The sequence below is a fragment of the Eleginops maclovinus genome, chromosome 11, assembly GCF_036324505.1.
Source record: "Eleginops maclovinus isolate JMC-PN-2008 ecotype Puerto Natales chromosome 11, JC_Emac_rtc_rv5, whole genome shotgun sequence".
NCBI lineage: Eukaryota > Metazoa > Chordata > Actinopteri > Perciformes > Eleginopidae > Eleginops > Eleginops maclovinus.
This window is the reverse complement of record NC_086359.1, coordinates 8,902,698-8,926,982: the sequence shown is the minus strand read 5'-3', so window position 1 is coordinate 8,926,982 and position 24,285 is coordinate 8,902,698. Positions and strand designations below refer to the sequence as shown.

The 24,285-nt window shown below is 42.5% G+C and overlaps 1 protein-coding gene across 1 annotated transcript in view; it reads right to left on the bottom strand.

The window, feature by feature from the left end:
* LOC134871980 (phosphofurin acidic cluster sorting protein 1-like) overlaps nt 1–23,641 on the bottom strand; it is a 44,772-nt gene extending 21,131 nt beyond the window's left edge. Inside the window, exon 1 of the mRNA XM_063895029.1 lies at nt 23,144–23,641. Coding sequence (XP_063751099.1) covers nt 23,144–23,298 — 155 coding nt within the window. The 5' untranslated portion in view covers nt 23,299–23,641. The remainder of the gene's footprint in view (nt 1–23,143) is intronic.
* Nucleotides 23,642–24,285: the final 644 nt, after the last annotated feature.

Below are 24,285 nucleotides of genomic sequence, written 5' to 3'. Positions count from 1 at the left end.
TCTCCAGGGCTTTAGAGACACAAAGTAAACCTGCAGGAGCTGCCCGCAGGGATTCAGAGTGGAAACAAAGACAAAAGCAGAGATAAACAGAGAATATTATGTGGAAGAATGAGATCTGGGAACACGGGAAAGACAGACAGGCTGACAAAGGACCCAGACAGAGAACGGAGAGGGGAGACAGAGGAAAATGACAAATAAAAAAAAAGATGAAGAGACAGTGATGAATATAAAGAGGAGGATACAAGCAAGCAGTCAGACAGTGAAGAAGAAAGTGTGGAGGGGGAGGAAGAAAGTTGAGCAACATATCAACATAGATAAATCTGGAGATGAAAGAGGCTGACACGAGAGAAAGATAAGGACTGTCTGACAAATGTCTAAAACAGGGAGGTGGCTTCAAAGAACAAGGCTATTTCATTTCAATAAGGAGGAGAGAAAATACAACACTTATTCAACAATACTGATAACATACAGTCAATTAATTGTAAAATAAAATATAAACAACACAGAAATGAAAACAGCTCCGTAATAGAGGCAAAGTAATAGAAACATTTGCACAAAATGTAATAAATTGGGCGAAAATAAGCGGTAAAGAAATGAATGGAATATTTAGACTAATTTCAGCTTGGGATCAGCTACCTCTTTCACTCAATACTGGGATTTTATGGACTTAAAAATCACTAAATAATAAAGCAAAGGCTATGAGCTGATCCAGCCTGACACATGACATATTCCTCTCACGGCAACACATGGTGCTGCCGCCGCCGCCGCTGCAGTTTATGAAGCATTTTAAAGCCTCATTAGTAGGCTATGAATCTAAGGGGAAAATCACTATCCTTGATCCCACATATTTAATTCATTTCGTTCATGTGATGTGAAAATAATAGAGGAAAAGAAATCATAACGATCAAAAAACCAATCTCTGCAAAGATCAATAGTCCAGGCAGGTGAGGGAGAAAAGAGAGACATGCCTTTAGACAAACGGACACACTTCTAAAGCAACCTTTGATAACATCTATAGAGATTAAAGGCAGACAGAGTGGACAGAAAATCAGCCTCTCTAGCCTGACTCCCCCTCTCATCTCACCTGGACTTTCCTTCCAATCCTCCCCACTTACTGCCTTTCATCTTTCTCTCAGCGCTCTCATCCCAACACTCACAAATGGCCCTGACTGCTGATGCAACCCTCAGCGACAAACACCAGAGCCTTTCTGCTCCGCCCCGAGGCTCTCTGGACCAGATGGAAGTGGCCAGGAGAGGCAAAAACTATGATTAAAAAAAAGAAATCAATTTTTTGCCTCTGATAGAAAAGCGGCAGCTAAGTGCAGCGTGTGCTTACACCTGCTGGATCTGAGTGGGCTGAATCAAGGGGGAGAGGAAGAAGAAGAGGTTTGGGTGCCAGGGGTCGATCTGGGATGAGACTGAAGTATACGGGGTAAGCCATTAGGGAGGCAGAGGGGAGAACCTTTTTTCTGAATGTCGACTTTTTGGAATTTTCGAAAATTTCTTCAAAATGATCACTTTTTTATTAAAAAGATCTGACTCTTTTTCAAATTTCAGATTTAGTTTCTAAATGTCGACTTTTAAAAATGTCCCACTATTTTCTCATTATTCCAGCCCTGGCCCTAATCATCTTCTTTTAAAAATTCATACATTGTCTTCGAATTTCTTTTCCTTTCTATTTTCTTTTTTCAAATTTCGACTTTTTGTTATTTCCGACTATTTCTTAAAAATTAGATTTTTTTTCCTAAAATGTTTGGCTTTTTTTTCTAAATGTCGACTTTAAAAAAATCTGATTATATGTTCCAAATTATCACTTTTTACCTAAAAGATCTGACTTGGGTAAAAGGAATGAGACTGGAAGACAGAGACGCAGAGGTGAACAGGAAGTTGTGGCTTTTACAGTGGTGCATTTCCTAACGCCTTTATTTGGATGAATAAATTGTCAGAGTTTTTCAAAGCAGGTCTGCATGCTATATATACTATATAGTAAAGGGTTAGGGTTAGTATAAATACTGTGAAAGTATCCAATATGTCAATTCTTCAACAAATGTACAAAGCCCTTATTCAGAAACTGTGTCTTTAAATGAGCCGTCAGGGCTTCCGTAACTTTGTGATGTCACATCTTCATAATATATCAGTAGAAAGTATCTCTACGGTGTTGTTAAAGTCCTTCCCTGGCTGGATATATGGTGCAGAGGAGCAAAAAAATGTAACACAGAAGACGTTGAAACACTGACCAATCAGAGCAGACTAGGCTTTACGAAGGCGGGTCTTAAAGATACAGGCGCTAAAATGGAGCATTCTGGACTGAGGGTGAAAACAGGTATATTCAGGCAGATGGTAGAAGGAAAAACAAGTGTTTTCTGAACAACAAAGCTTGAAAACATGTTGTTGTAGAAAACTAAAATACAGGTAAGCAAAATGTGTGCTCTTTAAAGAGAAAGGAACTTCACATAATTCTGCAACTCAGAGGCTGAAACAAGAGGTTTGTCTGTTTTATTCGACAAAGGACTCAATCGTTTCAGCTCGAATCATAACCTGAGCTCATGTCTCCCCAGATTATAGAGATCCCACAACTGCAACACATCTTTCATCTAGAAGGACGTTTTGTATGATGTCAATCTTGCCAGCTGGAGCACATCAGAAGGACATCATTGGTCTGTACCTGCTCAGCTGCCTTCCCCTCCCAGAGTGTGATCCATCACTGAGCTGACGGGACACTAAATGTTTATGACACCACTGGGGCCTTCATCTTCGGACATCATAGCAGTAGGTTATAGCTCCTGGAGGGTCCTAAAACTCTTAGAACCTCCAGGGTGATGAATCAAATCTAAAATGAGATGTCACACTCGGTGCTTCCTGCTGCGCTCGGCGCCTCGAACGACACAAAATCCATTTAAAAATAGATGCAGAATTTCTGAATTGGCAGCCTTAATCAGCTGCTCAGTGGATTGCATGATACAGCAATTTCCAAATTCCCTTTGAGATCAATAAATAGCAAAGTCGTACTTCAATGTTCAGTAAATGGACCAGTGGGACTTTTGCATTTCTACATCTGAAAAACAAGGCTTTCATTAAAGCAAAGTGCTGGATTTAAGTTTCACTCTTTTATATTAAGGATAAAATATCTTCTCCACGCAGGAAACAGCTGAAAATAGAAGCACTGCGTAGAGAAAATAAAGAGAAGAATGGCAATATCAGAAAAAGACTGTCCTTGGGTGATGTCGGGTAAATATTGTGGTCCTTCTTTCATGTGAAAAAAGCTACTGCAATGAGCGCCACACTCTATCCTTAACCGCAGCAATGACATAATCAGCCAAACGCTCCAAAAACAAACAACTCCCCCCCGAACTGACACTGTCACTCAGCCCATGAGGGGAATCACAAATTGCAAAAGGTCAAACAATCCACGCGCCACAAACACTTCCTCTCCAGTCCAGTTCTCACTTCTCTGGCCGCCCCCCCCCCCCCCGACAGTCATTACAGGGGGATTCACAGGGGAAAAAACACCAGGGTTCGATGGCAAAAAGCAATACAGGAACAAGGTGTGTTTTTTTTCACAAACAATGACAAAGCTGCCTCTATAACGAAACAGCTGGGATATATTTATAGACTGCAATGCATGATGGGAAAAACAACAAACCAATTAGTCTTCTAGAGAGTCTAGCTAAAAGCGGCCGAAAAAAAATTTCGGGACTATTTTCAGCTGCGGATCAATACACATGTGGGTCTCCAGTGAGGCAGCAGAAACACCATAGGATTTGGATTATAGATTAGTCTGCTGATTATTTTCTAGATTAATGACTTCTTTTCAGTGGTTGTCTAAACTTCCTGACACCATGCCCGCCCTTGACACCTACTGAGGATTAAACAAAGTGTAAAATATGTTTGCAGATGTTCTTTGAGCGACGTTTTCACATGAGAGAGTCGATACCCTGTGTGTGCTGGTCTGGTAATGTGCTTCCAGGACTGTTTTGTAACACAACGCATCATCTGGAGAATGGATCACAGAAGCAGTTACAGCGCGCTCGACATCGCATGATCAATAAAACAGAGACAGACACAGATACCGCCCCCCACACACACACACACACACACACACACTGTTTTAACTGCACTATTGATAAAGTCTGGAGCAAGCCGCAGCCACCACAAGTGAGCGTTAAAGCTGAAGTGCTGAAGTGCAGTTCCTCTGGTGCTGAGTGGATCAGAAGGAAAAAAAGCCTCAACACATTTTTCCTTGCAACACTAGTTTTACTTCCTCTAATTTGACCAAATCTTGTTCCAATGAACTGAGGAGTTCATAGGAGTGCACAATACTTGTAGTGGGTGTTTGATTTATTGCCATATTTAAATATGAAGAAATCCTGCAAATCCTGTCATGTTTTTCAATGACGCCGTGTGCATACTTCCTACAACAAACTGTCAGTGTCCTATTACTGCTCGACATCTTTTCACTCGCTGATATTATCATATAATTGTTAGGCTGCAAACAGTAAACCTACAAGGGTTTGATAGTGAATCATAGTAATTTGCTCAAGACATTTAAAGAGTAAGAATTCAAATGAATGGTTTAAAGTTCACGAATAAGTTTAAACACCTAAAGTTTGATGAGAAAACTGAAGCAAAATGACCGTGTGAGTCGATCAAACGTTCCTAAATAAACAAGGAAGTGGATCTTGAGTGGAGATAAATGAGAGAAAAATGGCAATTACATGTTGGTTTGAATGTTCAATTTGCCAATTTTCTGTTTAAAATGAAATATTTGGTTGGTTTTGACTAACATTGTGACAAAATAAAAGCCATTTCTGGTGAAAAAGAGCTCCAAGAACCTCATTCATCACTGAGATGCATCCTTGGTTGTCCAATCCACATGCAGCATCTTTATTTATTTGCCCCTGTCCTGGGTTACAGTCGTTGGATGTTACGTAATAAAAACAGGAAACACCTCTGTGTGCAGAGTGTGTGTTTGTGTGTGTCCTTATGGGTTCGATCTTGTACACGACCCCGCTGTCACTAAATAAATGTTTAAGGTCCCTCTGGCTCGCAACGCCTCGTGTTCTCCCAGCATCCCTTTCTGTTTGTCTGTGTATTAATCCACAAGGAGAGGGACCCGGTGGATGAAAGGAGGGAGCTGACGGAGGTAGAGGAGGGTTCAATAATGTCTGTGGGAAGACTGACCTCTGACATTTTTGAAAGGGCAGTCCAAAGAAAGACAGCGTGTCTGTCAAATGCAGTCGTGCACACACACCAACACACAAATCACGCCATAAAACTATTGCAAATATCAAACAGCTAAAAGGAGAAGGAAGCTAAAGCACGATGCAATTGAATCGACTTGTTTACGGCTCATTTAATTGACTTATATGTCATGTTATGGTATTTTCTTTCCAATGTATTGACTCTTTAGTCTGTAAAATGTCCAAAAATAGCTCAAGGTGACTTCCTCCAACTAATACAGATTAAATGTACTATGACAAGGGATGTGAAAATGGTTTAGGCCTTGGAAATCAGGATCTTCAGTTGTTAAAAGCAGAAAGACTTCAGAAAAATGTATTAAATATTTGTTTTAAAGAGTGAAAAATGTGGGGGGAAAAGGCGAATGTTTGGCATTGCTTGATGAATGAATATCCATACATTTCCTGCCAAGCAAATAATCGTTTCCTTGACTCGTCATCATTTCAGCAGCAGATTAGTTTAAAGCAGAGCTCGCCAAAAGAGCTTTCCATTTCCATCCCCCTTGTGATGGAAATGAATATGGATGAGACGTCTAAATATGAAACTGCTTGTGGCTTTAAGGAGGAAGGTGCCTATGGTTCCCTTGACAACAGTCCATCATGGGAGGTGTGACCTTGCCGTGTCACAGCAGCAAAACAACATGCTAAGCACAGAGGGAAAACTGTCCTCCATCGCCTCTTATTTATTTCCCTTCCTCAGCTTCTTCCCCCCTGGATTATCTGAACTCTTAACAGTAACTCAACACCTCCCGCCTCATCTCCTTCCTTAAATAATATGGCGTCTCCTCCTCCCTTCGGTAATTGTGATCAATGGCAGCGGTGGCTCTATCGCTGACAGAAAGAGTAAGAGTCCTACCCTTCTTGGTTATTAGCTCCTGCACCTCTCCTCCAAACTCATTATCATTCCATTACAGGGATTAGTCTGTGCCGACACACAGCCGGGCCAAACACCGAGGACGGAAACAGAGCAACACACACAGTGAGATCCACTATCTAGCAGAGGATAGAAAGGATATCGTGAATCGATGCGGATTTCAGGACAATGCATTTTAAATGTCAAGGTAAAAAAATGTTAATTAAAAAATCAAAAACAGAAAAAAATCAGGAACAAGTTTTATGTTCTGAAAGCAGCAAAAGCTTGGGGATTTACCTGTTGGGGATTTACCTGTTGGCGTTAAGATATATAAACGGGAAAAAAGCATTGGCAGGTTATGTGATACATCATCCAAAACAAAAACCTAAAAAACTGCTTTGGTTTAATGAAAACTTGCGTGGGGAATAGTTATTTGGTTCAAAAAAAGGTTTTAACCGGCACAAAGCAGAGCTGTCGCCATGCTCTTTACATTCTGAAAACCTTGCCAATGACGCAGAAGGAACAGTTAAACTAAAGTGCTGACAATGTCACATTTAACATTAGCCTTTATTGACAGTAAAGACAGGAAGCATGGGGATTGAGAAAAATGGAGGACATGCAACAAAGGACTCTGGCCAGAATCCAATGTTGCGCAACCACCCGGCTGTCAGGAGACTCTAGCATTTACCTTCTTATGAATGCAATATGGTCAAGTTTCCTAAATGTATTGTAGAGATAATGCACCAATGGGAACATGCAACAGTGACTCAGCAGTTTTTAACACATAGCCACACACACACACACACACACACACACACAGGTATATCACAGCATGTGTCAGTGTGAGTCGATTTTAAGTGTCAGCACTTGAATCCAGCCCAACACTTTTTCAAACGCCTTCCTCCACTTATTGGCCACCTTTCAAGAGTCACTCTGTCCTGGTAGATTTATAGGAAAGCTCTGTGGCCTTCACACACACGTACGAAAACACACAAATAACCTAACGACTTACTGATCAAGGTTTTTAAGTGTTCAAACCCCGACAAACAAGTTGATTCAATACTGACCCTCACATTTTAGACTTTGATCTTAGTGAGTGTGTGTGTGTGTGTGTGTGTGTGTGTGTGTGTGTGTGTGTGTGTGTGTGTGTGTGTGTGTGTGTGTGTGTGTGTGTGTGTGTGTGTGTGTGTGTGTGTGTGTGTGTGTGTGTAGGCTTCAAACATCACATGTGGGCTTTTTGATCCCGTGGTCATGAATAAGCTTATTGGCCGTCTCCGCACACTCACGTCCGACACACTAATGTACAAACTGAGGCACCGAAGACAAATAAGTTGATATCCAGCGCATGGGAACGCTATGTAAGACAGATACGAGCAAGAACGGAAGAGAGAATCAACAATATCTGTTAGTGTTCCCCCTCACAGGCGGCAAAAATAACAAGCATTTGGTTCCTCACTAACAAGAGTCTTAAAATAGCTCTCGGCTGAGTGGATACAGCCTGTAAAGATGTCAACAGTTTGGCAGAGCGGAATCTTTTTACTCCTCCTCTTCTTCTTGCTTTTAAATGAAGATGCAAACAGTAGAGCTGAAATGAAAACGCATCTCTGGGTGGATTTCTTAAAAGAGAGGATGAGGGACAACATTGAGCCTACAGTGTTTTTCCAAATTGTTGATTTAAATAGTCCAGTTTATGTAGAAGAAAATGTCGAGGGAGTGAAGAGAAATGATTTCACCACAGTGTTGACTGAAGCAAAAAGATGCTGCTGGATGAGTCATTAAAAACATAACAGGGTTGCGGTTAAGGATTACTTTCACTGTTGATCAATCTGTCAGTTATTCATTATATTAAATATGAACTGCTTTATTCATTAAATATTAGAAAATATTAAAAATGCCCTACATTTCAGAGCTCCTCAAGTGTCAAATATATTGAATTTCCGATAAAAAGCGGCAAATCGTCAGCAAATGTTTGTCACAAAGCTGTCTTTTTGTACAATAACTTAGATTAGATGAAAGAGCCTTTCGCATAAAAATGATTTCCCTTTTACTATCCATTGCACCAACATTAAACAATGCAGCAAAAGCATTATACTGCAGAGGCAGGAGGGAGTCAAATCCCAAAAACGACCACCGACACTTAGCATAATTATTGAGGCCTTTCAAGGTCACACTCACTCAAAATGTCCCCAAACCACGAGTAAAAGATCACCTGAGGGAGCCTTCATTTGAGCTGAAACCCCCTCTCTATAGGGGCAGCAGCTGCCTGCACAGCAGAGTGAGTCATAAAGCTCTGCAGTCCGCTCTGCTTCTCATCCGTGACCCTCTGACAGCTGTGGCAGCCAATGGGCTTCTGGACGGGGCGGGGCTTACAGCGAGTCGAAGAGATAATAAAGGCATCAATCATCGAGGAGAGAAATCGCGTTATGTCCAGAAGATGGAGCAAAATTGAGAGCTGGAGCGGTGTGTAAGTGTTCTGTAGGTATATGTGTGTATATTAGCTATACCCCCCCCCACCCCAGCCTCTTACACATGATTAGCATGCAGGTCACACCAGACTCCAGTGAGGCTGAGGCTTCTTCACACACAGTGGTGCAGCACAATAATGCTCTGTGAAAATGGGAAGGCAATACAGCAGACGATGGAGAGCGAGTGTAGATATTTTAGAAGCATTTTTGCCAGTTTATGCATCTTTTAAGCGGGGAATTCCACTAAATTTCCACATGTAATCCATTTACAGGAGGAAGATACTTGTGTAAAGCATTTGTGGCTCCCGAAGGAGATGTGTGGAGTCTAATAAATACTCGCAAGTGCTGACACTTGAGTCGGTCGCAGCTGGTACCAACAAATTGTATACATTTAAAATATGTAGGGGTAGTTAGGAAGAATCTGTAGCCCGATTCCTATGAGCTTGCTATGAATATAACACACCATTACCTTACTGTTGAGGTGCATTGTGGGCAAATTAGAGGGTAAGGTTTAGACAAGAAAAAACATTGGAATAGAAAAAGAGGATATCTTTAGATCTGCTGTACTGACTTCTTCTTTTAGGCGGTCCTTCCTTAGTGTTATAATATAACGCTTAATTGGTGAAGTATCCTTAAACGGAGCTTTGTTTAAGAAGTTGTTTATATATCAAGTTGGACTTATGAGGGTTTAAATGTAGGGTTGAGATCAAGACTTGAGCACCGTGACTAAGGTTTACTGTTAAGATTAGGACTTTGTTTCTGTTAGGACGTCAGCAATCCGTCCCGCCTACAAAGGTTGAGTGCTTTATTCTCAGCAGAGATTTAGTTTTGCACGTCCCTTAAAGGACTTATGACTAATATTACAAAAAAGTTACATCCACAATCAGCTGCGAGTGGGAGGAATCACATTTAACATCGTCTGACTCACGGAGCAGGAGATGATGTGGTTTCATTTGATGAATAATTTGCTTGCCAAAAGAGCCACAGCCACAGCTGTTCAGCAGAGTATATTTTTACTCAGTCATTTAAGAGATACGCCAAACAGAATCTGACACTCAATCTTAACCAAAATCTGCGCTGTTACCACAAACCTAATCTCCAAAATGTATCTCTTATCAACCCTTTTAGCTTTAACCTTAAGTTTTGAAAGGTTTCAGTTCAATCTTGATGTTGGAAACTCTTTCACTTCAGCAGATAGTTTGCTTGGACGGGCGAGTCACAGAAAAAAGACCAAAAAGACACCAATATCCAGCTGAGGACTTGGGGTATAGATTAAAGGAATTCCGTTGCAAATGATTGGGCAGCTTCTGAAAATAATACTGTGTTGATAGAGGTATCCTGATAAAGGCTGGCTCTGTACCAAGAGTTCCTAATCAGTCTTGAGGAAACCTCTAGATGATTTGATTTGAGCTTACACACACACACACACACACACACAGACACAGACACAGACACAGACACAGACACACACACACACACACACACACACACACACACACACACACACACACACACACACACACACACACACACACACACACACACACACACACACACACACACACACACACACACACACACACACACACACACACACACACACACACACACACACACACACACACACACACACACAGAGAAAGTATACCAGCATGTAATAACTCCACTACAGCTGCAGTCGGCACGGGCTTCAACTCTTATCAATGTTTGTCTGAACGGAGCGCAGCCGACACACATCAGAAAACTGATAGCGCTGTCTACTCGTGCGTGAGCACCGGAGGGGGAAACAAACGCGTACACAGGAAGCTAAATGTCGCTTCGGCTGATCAATATGCATGAACGCCGTCCTGTAAGCTCCGCCTGAGAACAGAGGGAGAGAAGAAGAAATGGGAAGAGGATCAGCTCGGAGCAGCAGGACGCTAATCCAGCAGCTTTTAGTATACTGCGTATTGATCCATCCCATATCCCTGCAGCCAGTTGAGGGAGCCCTATTGATATATCTGATGGATCATATGGAAACATCTGGATGCTATATTGCACCTAGGGGTTTTTTGAGTTGGTCTAAAAATAGTATTAGTAGATAGAAAACTGCACTCTGATAGTAAAGCCATTTGGTTTTAGGTCCATTTGGTCTATTCAATTAAAATGGCTTTTGTTGGAAGTATGAAAATAATATTTGTATGTCTTTTATATGCATTTTCCAGCATAGAACAACAGCTACATGTATTGAATGTAGTGAAAACCACCCTTAATTATTCAGATATGTATCCCCAGCTATGATATGTGTGTGCAAAAGAGGGTTAACTAGTTTTAATAGGGTTCACTTTCTAATTACTGGCATTCATTTAGCCTATTATTTCCCTTTCTTCTAAATTGGTCCACTGGTGCATCTGGCCTTGAGCAGCCTCATTAGTTTTAGTTGTTTATAAAAAAAAAATTCACATAAAGGAGTCTATTTGTTGCTAGCAAGAACATTATTTACAGATAGAAAAATATCTGCCGTTCATTAGAGATGTAGCTTATTGATTTCCATGTGAACAGGTACGAAAGCCTTTCCTGTCTTTCAGAAGCTGCTCGAGGGATTTGTGCTCTCTCTCACATCTGCACATAAAGGCAGGACAATAATACATCCCAAAATCAAGGTGAGCATCATAAATAATAATAATAATAATAATAGGAGCAAAGGGCGACGTTAAAAGTACCTCTCATCAGCTAATGGCTCTGCGAGACGTTCCTCTTCTTAATCTTTCTGTCCACGTCTGCTTCTGTTGTTCTGGTTCTGGTACACGGGGGCTTTCATGGCAGGGCTTTGTAAGTTAGAGGCTATAATTAAATGACAGTGTGGCTGCGGAGGCCCGGTGATAAAAAGAGACGTCTGTTTTTACTCCAGTATATTCTGTTTGGGACGATTAAGACGTGAAATGAAGCCGAGCATCAGTCTCTGTTCCTCCTCTGTGACATTTCCCTTCTCCACAGAATCTATTAATCATTTTCCTGGCCTGAGTCTGTGACTGTGTGTGTTTCGGTAAACGTCTAAAAATACCTATTATCTCATTTAGAAGGAGTGTCACCTGCATCGGAGGACGGCAGTCACACTGACACAATGCATTACATTCTGTGTGTGTGTGTCATCTCTCCCAGTATCACAAGCTGTCCGCCAACCAAAAGCAGCACCACCATCCCCGGCCCGCCGCCTTCTTTCATTCAAGGCTTGTTTTTGGGCAATTCTCCCATCATTCCATTTCCTTGCTTTCTTTAAATCTTTTCCAGTTCGATCTCCATCTCCTTACCGCCCATCAGTCTCCAACATACGATTTGGATTGATTGTGTTTTTACAGTCCAGTCCGCCCTCTATGTGACCTTCACATCTTTCTTCACTGGATGCTTTCTGGTCCCTTTGCTTACGGCCTTTCAGTCGATATCTGTCTTTTGTGAATCTTCAAACCAAGAAAGAGGCAGTTGTTGAAACCCTATTGTGGCAACTAAATTAACCATCATATTTAAGCCAGGAAATGACAATGAGCAAAGTAGGCGTAGTTACTTCCACTGACAGTTCCTGTAATGAATCTTTGCTGCAAGAAAAGAACCAAATTCATTTCTCAAAGCATCTGAATTTCAGCTACATTTATTATATTTAAAGCTGAAAAGAACTGGAGACAAGTCTGAATATTTCTCACTTTTCTTCAAAATATCCAATGTGTGAAGCTTGAAGCTGCCAAAAAAAATGACCACAATCTGCTCATTCAATCACCAAGACTTCTGAGCCAACACACACACACACACACACACACACACACACACACACACACCCCTCTGCATCCTGCATGCACCACTTCCACTTATGATGCGGTCATCTCCCTCGCATGCATGTGTGTTTGCATTGATGAACAAGCACATCATTCGGTCAGTGTGTGTGTGTGTGTGTGTGTGTGTGTGTGTGTGTGTGTGTGTGTGTGTGTGTGTGTGTGTATAAATGTGTCTGAATGTGTGGGAGGAAAAGTCACTGAAACAGAGTGGGTGAGTGTACATTGGCATAAGTAGGCAACAGGTAATATGTCATATGGCTGTGGTGTGTGTGTGTGTGTGTACACAGTATACATGTACAGTACTATATGCACCACTGAGTGAACATTAAGGGGCTTTCCCATACAGCTTTGAGGCAGTTTCTGTGCGTTGCTCACTGTGCGTTTTCCTGCGCTGTGACTCATATTTAATCTGAGAGCAGAGCAGAAATGATTCCTCCATAAGAGCAAATGTATGTGTGTGTGTGTGTGTGGGGGGGGGGGGGGGGGAGATATTTCTCACAACAGTGCTCATCAGGACCAAATCCCGGCATCGCTCTCCGCTGTGTGCTTCTGCCCACAGCAGGGGAGCTATTTGAGCGCGCGACTGCATGTAGGTGGGTGGGCACTTCATTTTTCCTTCATGTTGTTAAGCTGAGCGATCGAGAAAGAGTTTCGGTACGTGGGTGGCAGCTGCCTTTTTTTGGAAGGCATGAGAGGAAAGTGTGCAATGTGTCTCAGCCAGTTTGAGATGTTAGCTGCTTATCGAATCCCCGGAGAAACTCGAAATTGGAAAAAGACGGAGGGGTAGTGGAGAGGAGAGGTAAACAACTTCGACCAAAAACTGCTTTTTGACAGTTCAGTTTCGGTGCTTAACAACACGTGACAGAGAGGAACAAAAATGACAAGTAGATAGGAAGTGAAAGCTGAAAAGCAGATTTCCTGGAAGCAATATGAATAACAGCACCAAACACAAGTTAGAGAAACTGAAAATGAAAATGTCTCAGGAAGCTGAATACATATTTAACATGTGTGCATTTTCCCCATCTGCACAGTAACGTGTAGCCATGCTCTACTTTTGCACCGGAAGAAATACAATTAAAAAGCAAGGCTCTCTGGTCGCATCAAATGTCTGCTACTAACTCGGCGTGCAGAAACACTCTTTCCGGTCCGTTACTAACACTCTGAACAAACGGCTTGCAGAAAAACCTAAGCTGAAAGTGTGTTTGTCAGTGATTGTGACAAATAGCAGCCCATGGCCTCGATTCAATCTGAGAGAACCGGGATGACGCCGATCTCATGGTGCCTTCAAGAGGAGTCGTGAGTAAAAGCCTGCACAAACAAATTTAAGGTAAATGACAGATTCAATTAAATGGCGGCGGCTGAGGAGGAGGAGGAGGAGGAGGAGGAGGAGGAGGAGGAGGAGGAGGAAGTTGTAATGGAACAATGTAATTCCTCCATCAGCTCATACCTCCTCCTCGGCTGCTCGTTCACTAAATCACCCCGGCTCTGATGTCCTCCTTTTTCTGATAAAGCCTCCCTTGTTTCCCCAGCCTCTCCTCCTCCCCCCCCCCCCCCATCTTCTCACCTATTTTCTATCCTTCGCAGCCTAATCCCTTTTTCTTTCCATGCTCTCATCTCAGCCCCCGCCACCTTGACTCCTCACAATGGGGCCCTCCTCGGCTCGTTCTCCTCCACCTTATCTCGCCACCCTCCGCCTGTCTGTAATATCTTATTTTAATTTTTGGACATAATAATGACCAACATATAGAGGAATCAATGACACATTAGACTGCCAAAGCCCCTGCTAAAGTTCAACAGTGATTTATGTGAGCAACAACAGACCTTGTTGTAATTACTAGCACAATCTGAGATACGAGCGACATTTCCGAGACGTGGAACAAGGTGCACGTCAGCCTCGCTTCATCATTTTCTCTCCCGTGGAGCCCTGAAGACGCCGATCCCTCTCTCCTCCTCTATATAGTCTTTCTACGCTGTGCCTCTGTGCAGAGCCTTCATGAGCGACACTTAGCCTGAAGCAGGAACCCACTGTCAACACACACACACACACACACACAGCAAAGTATTATTTGATGCATGTCGTCAGTCGAGGCGAGTCGATGTGCGCTCTGAAGCGTAGAGTGCTATTCCAAGGCAGAAATACAGCACATACTGGCCCATGTGAAGGGACATATTCAAGAGCAGCAAATAAAAGAAGCACACACACACCTCTTACTGGAGAGCAAGGTGAAGCAAGAAGCAGCTGCATGAATATCACACCATGTAAGGCAGGATGTAGCGAGCACACACACTCTAACAAACACACACACACACACACACACACACACACACACACACACACACACACACACACACACACACACACACACACACACACACACACACACACACACACACACACACACACACACACACACACACACACACCCTTAGAATGGAGGTTGGAAGATGACAGAGAGGATGTTACTTGAACAAGGAAACACCAGCAAGTGAATTCGATGCAGCGCTCTGAGTAAAGGCACCTAATGTGACAAGACAAGACAACAAACCTCTTGTGTCTGATGAGAGGATCAAGGTGAGACGAGAAGCAGAGGTGATAAAAATGCATAGCTATGGTATATATTGTTGCTCCCTGAACACACAGTAAAGGACACAATGGATCGGACCGAATAGAAGACGTCTCAATGGACTCTGAGATGCGACTGCATGGAGAATTGAAAACTGCATTTTCCTCCCTTTCTTTCGCAGCGCTGCCTCGGGGAAATGCAAACAGACAGGAAGAAAAATGGGAAGTTTAATATGGTTGTGCAAACTTGTTTTGTCACTTGGAAAGACATTGTATTAAACTGAATTGACTTGAGGTTTCCAGTTCTGAGTATTATACGATTTCAAAATACTGCACCCTGTCTGTCTGTCTTAGAAATATACATTTATTTAGGATATGTTGTTGTCTTCTAAGCACCTGTCACTGTACATAGATGTGCCAAGTTTCCTTCTGGTCGACAGGAACAGCAGTTTTTAGTGATCATTTGCGATGGTTTGTGATTAAATTCCCCGCAGTGAAAGTAAGACACACATGCAAACATGGGCATAGCCTGTAGAGGTCTCATATACTCAAAAAAAAAAAGTGACCTTTTGGTATTTATCACTTTTTTTTTCACGCCTTTCATCATCTGCCCCCGTCTCTCCCTCTGCTTCGGTGCAACCTTCCCCTCTCCCTCTCCTCTTTCCATCTCTTTCCGTCTCGCTCTACTTCCCACCGCCACAGGCAAGGACACGCTGAGGCCCGCTACTTCCTAAAAGGAGGGCAGAATGAACCTTTAGACGCACACACATCTACACTCAAACACACATTTAGCAAAGCCCACATTGTCAAAATCCAGCGTATACGTTAACCACAACAACAACAAAAAGCATGCATGACGAATTGGGGTTAGCACGTGTTGCATTGCCAAATCAGAAAGGAGACCATGAGCGGTCGGCAAGTTTGCTAATCATGTTTCTGCTGGTGTGCACTTTGTTATCCAGAGCACGGGGCTGTTGTCTGGCCTCTCCCCCCTTCGTCTATGCCTGCTAGGCTGATTATGTGACCTGCAGTGTGTGATAAGATAGTGCTGGTGCTGAGGGAAAACTTTCCCTATTCTCCGTGCATGAATCGCTAGCATTACATATGTGAGTTTACAGTCAACACACACACACACACACACACACACACACACACACACACACACACACACACACACACACACACACACACACACACACACACACACACACACACACACACACACACACACACACACACACACACACACACACACACACACACACACACACACACACACACACACACACACACACACACACACACACACACACACACACAATGATTGACCCTTCGTTAAAGCGATAACAGATTAATGAGTAGAACAGCCGCCTAATCCAGTTTAGCTCCAGCGCGGGGAGACAAAGCCATCCCCGCACAACTGGAACTGAAAAGCAAACCTCCTATCTAACCGGCCATCAGATTGGCTTCCTGGTTATCGACCAATCAGAGCCTGCCTCGATATAGCCATCATAACGTGTAGTGATTATCAGAGTGACAGAGCGAGTCAGGGAGCTGAACCATTTCTTTTCCCCCCCATTCTCTTTTTCTTTAGCCATACCTTTGTTACATAGCTGGTAAAAACGGCTGACATTTTGCTCTAATATCTGTAAACTAAAGCGTGGAGAAAATGAGCTTAGCTTAGCATAAAAACTGGAACCTGGGGAAAACCGCTCAAATCATTTATTTGGATATTATGTAATTTCATTGTAAAAGTATTCTGTTGCTGATCTGATTATTTAAAGATGCATTCTGGGTAAAACATCCAATCAAATGACCAACAAATGTGACAAATTGCACCTAACAAAACACACGCTTTGTCATGTTATTCCTTAGCTATTTTCTGATAATAAAATATGCCAAAAGCACTGATTGTCACTATAAATAAGAACCGTGCGTTAATGTCAAATAACAACAACAACAACAACAACATCTAGGCAACAACTAAAACATAATTGAAGAAATGTCACCTAATGATTTGTAATGCTGACAGGTACCGTGTCAAGGTCAATGTGTGTTAAGTGCATTACAAGCTTGTGTTATCATCGCCCAGGACAAATAATGTAACCTGAGCTGGAGGGGATTACAGAGGTGTGTACACATGATTTGCTATGCAGATACATGGTAGCAACATACAGGAAGTATGATGTGAGAAACCCACACAGACTCAGGAATGCACTGAATGAGAAACCCCCATTTGTTCAGCTATCTAAGCAGTTTGTGTTTCAACAGGCTAAAATGCTTTTTTACTAAATCATCCAGTGGGATTGTGTACCTGATGTGTGTTTCCCCTCACACAGAATGCCCTTTTATGTAACTGTATGTGTCTTTGTTTATAACACGTTAGCTGGAAGCGAAGCATATGTTGTGTGTGACATTGTCCGGAAATAGGTGTCGCTAAACGTGGGAAATTGAAATCTGTGTGTGTGTGTGTGTGTGTGTGTGTGTGTGTGTGTGTGTGTGTGTGTGTGTGTGTGTGTGTGTGTGTGTGTGTGTGTGTGTGTGTGTGTGTGTGTGTGTGTGTGTGTACTTGTCTATGATTCCACAGCAGGTGGATAACTGCCAGGAGATGTGAGAAGGCTGGCTCTTTTAAGCACACACAACACACAACACTGCAACAAAGGCCTTCAGCCCACAGCCCAAATCAGCCACAACATCAACACACAGCAGGAGAAGAAGGAACTACTCGGCTTTACTACCTTTTTTCGCCTCTTATCCTTCTCCATTAAACACGAAGAGAAACCAGCCACACAAATTCTGAACGTCTAGTCTCTTTGTCACACAGCCATCAATCAATGGAAAGCGCCTTTTCCTCCAAAGACTTAACAATACAATCCTTTAATACCTTCTTTTTTCAGAATTACATTTAAAAGAGTGGGGTTTGAATAATATCTGGTCTTTAGGATATTCAGAATGTTGCATTTTAGGTGGTTTTTAGCTTCGATGTTGCTAAGCTAGCAGGTTTCTTCAAGTGTGTTTATAGTGCGTCTGTTAAAGCGAGTCAGTCTAACACGTTTTAGTTTAATCTGGGAAAAGCTTCAAGGATTTGGATGTGGGTCTTTTCCTCTGACTAGCCTGAAGTGTATTGTCTCCTCAAAGTCATTTTCCAAAAACGAACTGACGTAAAAAGGGAGGTTTATCTAATATTCCGGCCAAAACAGTAGTGTATACTGGGCTAATTTATTCAGGGCTCCACCAGTAAGGGCTTAACATTCTAATAGCAGCACTAATACATTTTCAAGCCTCCAAACTGATGCGTTTATTTGCAAGTGTTATTTTTAGGAACATCTATAAAAGAGCATTTCTGCCACTATTTGGGCATCACAGCTCTGCATACCAGTGAAAATTCTTTGGAGTGGGTTGGCAGCTTTTTAAAGCTCGCCGAGAGGTTTCACTGCAGGTCCTCAAACAGCCTGCCAACCTTCACGCTGCGGAAGAAAACATGGAAATACTCCCACAACTGCGAGGATATAACTGGTTTTGACTGAAATTTTAAATCCTCCGAACCACAGAAAGAAATTCACAAACAGTTTGGAATACACAATTTATCAAAAGGGTGTCCAAATTGCATTAAAGAGCAAAATCCAGCAATATTTGGTAAAGCAAATGTGTCAAAATATCACTCTGAAAGAGGAATTATGGTGGAAAAGGATAAAATGATAGGAATCTGTGTTTGGTGCAGAATGAATCACACTATGATGATTTAAATAGAGTTTCTCATGATAACACAAATCCTAAATCAGTCAAAAATAACCGCAATTTGTTATTTTTGCATCAACAGATTCAACAGATCATTAAAGGCAATTACAGTCAAGCATGTCATTATATCCCCCCGAGGCTTTTATCGGGGGGATATAGTGAATACTCGTGAGGAGGAATTTTGCTTTATGCTCTCATCTCCATCTCCAAGGGGCGAGTTGAGCCGCGGAGGAAGCTCCACTGCTCTTGGCTGGTCAGTTGTGCGGAACAGCGAGCAGCGCCAAGGAAAGTGGCAATGCTCCATAAACACCACTACTACCACCCGCTCTGCGTGTACGCGATACCCTGCCGGCGACATCTCCATTTCTATTCGTTTGTGTGTTCAGCAGCCAGGTTGATAATGTGATGCTGACACTCGAGGACCGAGTATCGTCCCACTATTGTGTAGCAGGGTAATTATAGCAAACGGGCCTAACAAATGCACGATGTATAATTCAGAACATCCTGCATTCCTGCACCGTGCTGCTACACGCCAACAGTATTCATTACTAGTTGAGGGGATGAGCATTCATTTTTAATGCTCTGCTGTTTTCATTACAAATAAACATTTCCTAACAATGTGTTACAGAGTTGTGTCCCTGAGGAAGAAGCTGGAAGATGGAAGATCGCTATGAATGTGCTTACCATGGATTCTCAAGTCTTTGACATCTTGGTTTATGGTTCACTATTTCTATTTTGGTGCAACCACAACTTGTACTTTCCAGAGAGATTCAGCTATCAGGCATGAAAGCAAAAATAAAAGGAGGGTTTTTCTTCTCATGGTTTCGAAATCCAGTGGCTGATAATCAGAAAGCTAAAATTAGAAGCCTTTTAAAATTAAACAAGTTCGTCCAATCATCTTAAAATAATCAATGATCTAGGAGATTATTGAGATGTTGAAGAATCACTGAGCCTCTCTGGGTAAAAGCCTTCAGATTCGAAGATTCTTGAAGAAACAGACGATGAGATTATTTTGCACAAAGACTAGAAGCTCGGGGAAACACCAAGCCTATAAGTCAGAACAGGGAATACTTGTTGATTTTCTTTTTACTGAAGAAAGTATTCAGGCTCTTTGATGCTCAGCTCTGAATACAAGTAGACAAAGCTTCATTTTACAAGAGGTCAAAAGCCAGAAAGATCAAGCCTTTCCTCCTCTCGAGGGAGGGGAATCAAGAAGTGGTTTCAGTCGAGAACCAGTGACAAATTGTCCGATCTATCTGGATGGATTGCCTCCGAGTACATCAATTCCTTTTATTGATGCCGCCTGTTTCTCTGACAGTTGCTCATGCAAAAAGTCATGCGTCATGACGTCCAAATCTGCTGCTGTAAGCCAGTAACACAGAGCAGTCATCAAGAAAGATGAATAACACTTGTGATGTCAGTCATTTATTTGAAGGTGTTCTAATAGGCAGATGCACTGTGCACACAGGAAAGGGTAAAGAATCAGACCTATAAGCCGGTCTCAATATTGCATCGGTATCAAAAAGACCTTTCCTACTCCATCTGTCCTCTTCACTTCCACACTCCTAGAGATGTGTGGTTGTCTTTTGGAAGACACTCCCTATTCTCTCGTGGGTTTGAAGCCACATTGAAGCACAGCCCCAGCATCCCATCTAAGTCGCTGAGTCATGGGACCTCCCCCCCTTTAGCCCAGTAAGGAGACCTGCTTTAATAATGCAAGGCGAGGAGCTCTGCAACAGGGCCCATTCCTGGAATACCTGAAGCAAAGTAGAAGCACAAGGAGGCTTAAACATAACTCAGGGAAACCAAAACTGTTTGTGGTGTGAACACCAGCATCCACATTCCACCTGGCAGCGAATACACCTGAGAACATTTACTACAGCCTCTATGGGAGTGAGCCGTGAGCTGCTGTGCTCATCAGTGGGATTAGTTGGCTGTGGAAAATGAAAGTTTCGCCCCCCGAGGTTAGGGTGAAGAACCAATGAACCAGAGGGAATAGTACCAAGCACCTGTGTGTGTGTGTGTGTGTGTGTGTGTGTGTGTGTGTATGTGGATGACATTGCAGAGAGAGGAATCGCCCATTACACCACACTAAATTAGTCCACAGTAAAATGTATGTATCCCTCCCTAGTAAACAATAAAATAGTCAGTAACACAGAAATGACCTCAGGCTGTGTTGATGGTTATGAGGAAGGAGGAACTGATTTTATAGAGCGTCTGTGCTCTCCAATACAAATATAAAATGCACTCGCATATTGATATCATCTCACACTGTCGAATATTTCCAGTTACTCCCCCGTGAATAAGACCACAAGACAAACAAACAATCTCAGCTGAGATATGAGTAGTATTTTGTCCAGTTTCGCTATATGCGTGTTTGCGCCTGCCTGGGCAAATTCAACCCATAGCACTGCATACCAAGTGGCATTTTGGGCAGACAGGAAATGGTTATTGCAACAACACCTCTGCTAGAAGGGGGGAAGTTCAGAGTCCTTCTTGCAGCAACAGAATTTGAGCAACAACAAGCTACGTTCAGCCGACTGCATCACACCATGTAGTGAATTTCATTGCACAGGTTCTCGTCCTGAAAACTGTGCCACAGATGAGCTGTCTGGAGACTTTCCTGCTGCTTGTGTCTGTGAGGAATCCTATTTAAATGTAGATGACAGAGCCGCCACTTCTTCTCTCATCTCCCACTCTCATCCTCTGTCTCCACCCCCCCCCAGCCCCCACCCCCCGTTTCTGGCTCTGCGAATCTCTCTGTTGCTGCAACTGCAGTGAAATCGAAGACATTTGACGGACCGTCGACCCAAAAAACGTCTACCATCACATTTTAAAAACACGAGGCATAAAATATTCTCAGAGATTGCAAACACAAACAAGGTGATCATTTCATCTACAAAGAACGGTCAGGAGGAAAGTTATTTAGGCTAACGAAGGATGTTTTATTAATGTTCACTGTTCCAAAATATAGATCCAGGACTGCATCATTAATTCACAAGCGCATGGTGCGCACACACAAAATGTTAAGAGGCAAAACATACCCCTGAGGCTTTGCTTCTAGCTCAGTAAAGCCCCAAAGCTTTTTAGAAGCAGCATTAAGATGTCAGCATGTGCGCTTTGTACGAGGCTTTTACCAGCATGCTTTATTCCCACTAATTGCTTTCAGAAACCTAAACACCTCGAAGGATGCCTTTCAGTGTTCTGATGAGGGAAAAACAACAACATATAAAAGACAAAACATGCATCAGTTGCATATTTACAAGCTTGGTTTTGGCAGGTTAAATAAGAATTACTGTTTTGCCGGCATAACAGTTACAAATAAATAAATTCTGCTTCAAAATCGTGACATTTTTCCTCTTTTCGGTTCAATCTGCTGCAAAACCCATCACCATCTCCGACAACGTATGCTCAGCCGAGGTTGTGAATCACATGAGGTGCACTTCACAGCGGTTAACCCTTGACCTTGAATCTTACTCAAGTCCCGTGGAGAAAATATATGGACTATCACTTTCAATACACAGAGCCAGTGCATCTGCTTCTGTCAGCAGCGTGACACACAGTACATGCCAGGCTGCTTGTTGAGCCTTTCAGTCAAACAAAGAAACCGACTAGAATGTCTTTGTTTGAGAATACGCTAAAGGTGGATAAGGTGTCTCGTCCACTGTGACCTTGCTGCATTGTCCACACAAACAACTTTCATTGCATCATCAACAAAATACATCAACAATGAATCATGCAGCATCGTTCCTTCTTTATTCCTCTCCTTGTGATTGCTGTATGGGAACAATATGCCCCTTCTGTAGTTGCAGTGACAGCCTGAAACCTAATGCTTCATCAATCTTTAGTGTCTGCGATTGATCCGGTGGGCAACAGCTGAGGGTGTCTACTGGGGAAAGGCTGCAGCTGCCGCGACACACACAGGATTTATGAGTAAATGATAACCAGGGGGCATGGCTGTGTATGCTTTAACATTAGGGTAGTAAAGCTACTGTGTAATGGCTTTTTTGTGGTATTCAAAGATCCTAAATGGGCTACAATCAGGGGAAGCTGACAGGTAAACACTAATTAGAGCAAAGGAAATGTGGATTTATACTTTTAAAGTAATTAACAACACTCCTATCATATGAGGTTTTGGCACCCATACCATTAGTGCACATCATGCAAACAATAGATTTGTAATACTGTAAATTCTGCACAAAGCTCTGAACATGTTGGACATTTCTGCTCTGCACATCTCTCCACTTTCAATATAGCAATTTTTTTTTTACAACAGTCTAGTACTATGTATGCTCCTTTCTTGTTAACCTACTTCACCAGTAAACCTGATTCTGATTCCAAGACATTTCTAACATAGGGGTTTCTAAAAAGGCACCCATGAATATTTGAAATTCCCCAGTAGACTTACTTGGACATTCCCCACAAAAATGTGAAGTCATGCTCTGTATCTCCCCCTAAGCCCCGGCCCTCCCTTAACATACCTCGGCACACAGCTGGGTGAGGACCGGTCCACTTCCCAGGTAGCGTAAAGGTTCATGTGGACCGGTCGGTTGGAGGTGATGCTGACCGGCTTGGAGGGCTGCATGTGCGGCGAAGGGACGCCCCCAGTCCGCGGGAGCCCTCCTCGCTCCGACATCCTGGAGGCTGAAAAAGAGCTTTCAAGTCGGGGCTAAGAGGAGGAGGAATACCGGTAGTAGCCTTGCTTCTCCGTGTGTCCTTTTTTTTTGTCTTGCTTATTTTTTCCTCGTAATGCGTAAAACGCTCCGTGTCACGTAGCAACGGAGAGTTTTTAGCCGTTTGCTGCTATTCGCCGCTTAATAGTGACAACATGGCAGTCGTAGTGGGGGGGTTTAAACCGTTTAAACCCGAAAGCAGGCGGTAAAATCCCCGAGTGTGTGTGTCCTCTCGCTGTCCCAACTTGGTGCTGCTGGTTGGGGGTGTTTATCGGTGCAGGAAGCGGAAATTTCTCTCGCTGTAGTCGCACAATGAGCAGAGAGCACGAGCTACGCCTCTTCAGTGCAAGGACGTAAAGCACGAGAGCGAGCGCGAGGCAGAGAGGGGGTGGCCAATGTGGTGTGCTGTGTTGTGTTTCTGTGTGTTTTAAAATCAGTGGTCTAAGACTCTTACATTTTGATGTAATTCAGTACATCAGTTTATGTGTTTACTAAGGTTCATTACATTGAATTAAGAGTGAATACGATCATTTGAATTGATATGTTTTTTTAAATAAATATAATACAGTTTTTCTCCATTGTATTCACACAACACATGGACTACACACATGTTTTGGAGCATGTAATAGACTAAGAGGCTCCACACTGCTATTCTCGAAGCACAATAGCATTGTTTACACTGAAATATAAACTCTATAAAGGAAATAAAGGACTGACACCTAAATTCACACTAGTAAAACTGTTTAAATGTATGTTTAATATTTATTATTTAAATAATAGCATTGTAGTTTATTGAATTTACCATGTAAACGTTGTTGTTGTATGCAAAGTATACACTTTGTTGTAAGCAAAGTACACTATGCTACTGTGCAAATGTAACTATGGTCATGCAAAGCGCTTTGCATTGCAGGAAAACATAAAGCAACAGCTGCCATGTGGACTTTGACAGC